Here is a 4,317-nt window from a genome sequence, read left to right as displayed (position 1 = left end):
TCGAAAATGGAACTTAATATAGCACAATATGAGATAATCAATGGTAATATGCAGAAGAGGAAAAACAAAATCTGATGATTTAAACAATTGAAAGCAATTGGATGGTTCAGAACCAACATCTAAGGTAAAAAGAGAACGGGTTTGCAGTCAAACACGGGGAACAAAAGTTCAAACACTGAATATATAGATCTCTTCTAAAGGGCAAAATTCTCTTCTCAAGCAGCAAATGCTCATTCATCCTCCTGGCTGCGCAGCCTGGCGAGCTTGTTAGTTATAACCACATCAAGTTGGGCTGCTCGCTCCACGATTTCTTTCCTCTTCCTAGTGGACACATTGTGTGCAATCTCCGCACAGTAGGTTCTGTGACGCAAAAAAAAATGTGATCAATTGACAGCAAAGATCAAAAACGAGAAATCTTTCTGTTCAAATGATTAGGAAAACACTATACTTGTTGCATTACCTGTTGTGCATCATCAGAATCTCAAGCTCACTTGCATTGTGCACAACAAACTTCTTGAATCCATTGGGAAGATAGTGGCGGGTCTTCTTGTCAGACCCGTATCCAATGTTGGGCATAAGGACACATCCCTTGAACTTTCTTCTAACTCTAGAATCAATACCTTTTGGTCGGCGCCAGCTTGGCTGTATTGATAAATTCAAAAGTTAGTTTCAGTTGGTAAGCCATGTAGAGTTCAAATAGAGTTGATGAAAGGGAGATACCTAACAGAGATTGCTAGGTACAAACCAAACCAGTTAAACAGCATAATGCTATACACAACCAACTAATGTTACACAAAGTATGCTATACATAAAGTTCAATGGCTTTCTCATTTCTCTAACAAAAATTCAGAGGGGGGTCAGAGAACAGAGTATTAGAAGTCATATTAGATCAGGAACTAAAACTGTTGCCGTACCTGTTCAGTATTTTGACTCATCCTTAAGATGAAATGCATAGCAATGAGGTAGTTATGTTCTTGGATACCAAAGGAAAAGTAATAATCCTTCCCTAATCATCTTTTAGAATAAACTAATATTTAATTCTAGGCAGTAATTTCAAATTCTAAAGGTGCATTTTCATTTTAAAATGAGGAAGAGCACAATTACTGGAAAAGTAAGTTTGGATTTTGAAAGAGTAACCTAAGAGTTGTTCTCATTTCCTCATCTGTTAAGGAGCAAATTTACACCCTCTAATCCCTATTACTTCATTTAAATAGAATAGTCATTCCATCCCCTAGAACAACTGTTTTCACTACCCTGTCTATCTTTATTCAGTTTTCCCCACAGCCACACATGAATTTGATGGTTTTCAATCACTCAATTACATAATACACCATGAAAGAAGAGAAAATTCGCAAATTATCACATAAGTAGCCATAAAGATGCAATAGAGATCAGATGGTAGTGCATGTTCTGATTCATCATGGAATACTAACAGTACAGTTGGATAAGCCTGATCACGCCACTTTGCATAAACAAATCACACAGCAAAAACAAACTACTATATTTTTAGCATTACTGTTTGCATAAACAGAATGCCAGTAAGGAACAAAAGTATAAACCATACCAAACTCACTCTATTCCTCACGTAAGTTAATTAGATCAGCTTACTCGCACCTCAACTAATCATTAGACAAACCTACCAACCAAAAATAGGCAGATGAACTCAAATTGAGCTTAGTTGAGGTAAATCCCTGCTACATCTCAACAAATTACTTCCTTCCCAATATTAAAGGGCATCACAAATCTCATATGAACACTCGTGTTACTAAATAAAACAAATCTAACCATCCTTTTCACATTACTCTTCACATAAACTGAATACCAGTACAAACAATAGAACATAAACATATCCAAATTCAATTTCTCCCTATTAATTTCAATTCTAAACACAATAGCAATTCAGATCAGCTTGATCAGACGTCAACTAGTAATTCAATAACCTACTACCATACACAAGCACAAGTTTTCGTTCAACCAAACCATCAAAATAGGACAGAAGAAATCACAATGAGCTTCATATGGACAAATTTCTCCAACATCTCAACAATTCAAACTAGTAACACTAACGCGCATAACAATCTCATACAAACACATGCGTTTTCTCACTCAATAAAACAAAATCTAAGCATGAAAAATAAATCAGGAATACTGAAACAGAAAAAGTACCTTGACAGTGATTCTGCGGTCACATTGAGGCCTTTTGAACTGTTTAACCCTCTTCTTCACTACCTTTTTGGTCAACAGAGGTACTGCCATTGTTGATTTGCACTTAACTTCTGCACACAGTTATCGATGTATAGTTTTATACACAAAATTCATTCATAGAGAGAGAGAAAAACAGAAGCAGAGAGAGAGTACTCACATGGAAGAGAGAACTAGGGTTTTCTGGTAAGCAGCTGCGGCCTTCGTTGTGGAGATGATGAATTTAGTCTTATATACAGATATTTTTAGGGTTTAGAGAAGTGAAATTCAAAATATGATTATTTTTTATAAAAACAATTACTTAATTATTATTTTTATTATAAAGAAATAGACAACAATTCCATAAAGGGAAAAGACAAAAAGTTTCTCGACGCAAAATCATTTTGCTTGGATGGTAAGCGCCCATGATTAATTACATAAAATGGCTATTAGGACACTTTCAATTCGAGCTTGTGCTTTATCGCTATTGTTTTTCCTTTTTCCTTTGTTATTTTTCTTTCGGACATCAATACTTCTTCCTTTGTTCATTCCTTACTTCATTCTTTTTCTCCTCTTCCTCCATTTTTTGTTCAGAGCTTAACTTTAAAATTGACGTGGCATAAATGTGAATAACTATAATACATTAAAACGATTATAAATATTGAGAGGAGCTGATTTTAGTTATTGAAACTGTTTAGGTGAGATTTGAAAAGAAAACGATTTGCAATGTATATTTTATTATATCAATAATGTATATACATCTCTGATACATAGGTGTACATCATCTATACATAATTATACATTCTTTATACAATATTGATACATTACATATACACATCATTATTTTCTTGAAAATTACTTTTGTTGCTAGTACATATTGGTAAGTAACCCTTACATATATGTACGAATTGTCTTTTATGATTAGTTACCAACAACAATGACACACGTGTAATTTCATAAATGAAATTTGGTGAGGGTGAAGTGTATGCAAACCTTAACCCTACATCATAAAGAAAAAGAGTCGACTTCCGATAGAGCCTTTGTTTGAAAGAAAAATTTACGATTCATTACCACGGCAACATGCCTGATGAAACCCCACAAATAGGATCTAATGAGGGTATAATGTACGCCGACCTCACCACTACCTCATGGAGTTAGAGAAGTTGTTTCTAAAAGACCTTGGCTCGATTATAACAAATAAGAGTAACTGTGAAAAAATCTCAGTTCTGAACTTGCATATACGCACAACAATTGTCACACCCCAAGACTACCCCATGGACGCGGACACGGGGCCTAGGATCACAAGTGACCCCAAGCTGTAACACCCCGTATTCGAAACAGACCAAGATACAGATTTCGAGAAGTTGCAGGTGCAACTTACGGTCACCATCCACGGACCGAAGGTCAAACCACGGCCTGTGCTGGTGATCCGTGGTTCACCACTGCAACCCCTCCCCAAACCAGCTCAGAAAATGGCTAAGCCCGACGCACGGACAGACCCACGGTCCGTAGATCAGACCACGGTCCGTGGTCTATGTCCGTGGATCGAGACTCCTTACCCAGCCTCTGACACAAACTACGGTCGACCAGCACGGACGGTCATTCGATCCACGGTCCGTAGGTCTGACCGTAGATGAGGGTCAGCAACTAGTTAGCTGGAAATTATTGATGGGTCAACTTCAAATGGTCATAACTTTTAGCACAGAAGGAATTGTGTATCCCATTACCTATGGTATGATAGATAATTGAATTATCTTTCCAACGCCACCAAGTTTTCTAAATTCCGACCTCCGAGTAAAAAGTTATGCTCATTTTAGTGAAGGCCTGTCGAGCAGGCTTGACTTACGGACGCAATCTACGGACCGTAGATTGACCTACGGCCCGTAGGTCCAATCCGTAGGTCACTCCGACAGCAGTTAATTCAGGGGTCTTTTGGTCTTTTCCTATTTCGTTTAACCCCTAAGATACGTCGTTTTGACCCTAAATCATGAGGTTTTAATCAGTTTAAGCCTAGAAACATAACTAGAACTTACCTAAGTCAAATCATTAATCAAACTTAGAAGAATTAGAACGCTAAGAGGAGAAAAGAGGTCAAGAACCCTAGTACAAGAACGCAGCAAGGTTCCTTCAGTTCCA

The 4,317-nt window shown here is 37.3% G+C and overlaps 1 protein-coding gene across 1 annotated transcript; it reads right to left on the bottom strand.

Moving 5' to 3' along the window:
* LOC102603686 (60S ribosomal protein L32-1-like) lies at positions 1–2,469 on the bottom strand. Its single transcript, XM_006362448.2, has 4 exons — positions 2,363–2,469; positions 2,167–2,276; positions 461–642; positions 1–360 (listed from the first exon to the last, which is right to left on the bottom strand). The coding sequence occupies exons 2-4, from the start codon at positions 2,254–2,256 to the stop codon at positions 231–233; spliced, it is 402 nt and encodes a 133-aa protein (XP_006362510.1). The 5' UTR covers positions 2,257–2,276; positions 2,363–2,469; the 3' UTR covers positions 1–230.
* Positions 2,470–4,317: the final 1,848 nt, after the last annotated feature.

The sequence above is a fragment of the Solanum tuberosum genome, unplaced genomic scaffold (genome assembly GCF_000226075.1).
Source record: "Solanum tuberosum cultivar DM 1-3 516 R44 unplaced genomic scaffold, SolTub_3.0 scf00402, whole genome shotgun sequence".
Lineage (NCBI taxonomy): Eukaryota > Viridiplantae > Streptophyta > Magnoliopsida > Solanales > Solanaceae > Solanum > Solanum tuberosum.
This window is presented reverse-complemented; position numbering and strand designations above follow the sequence as displayed.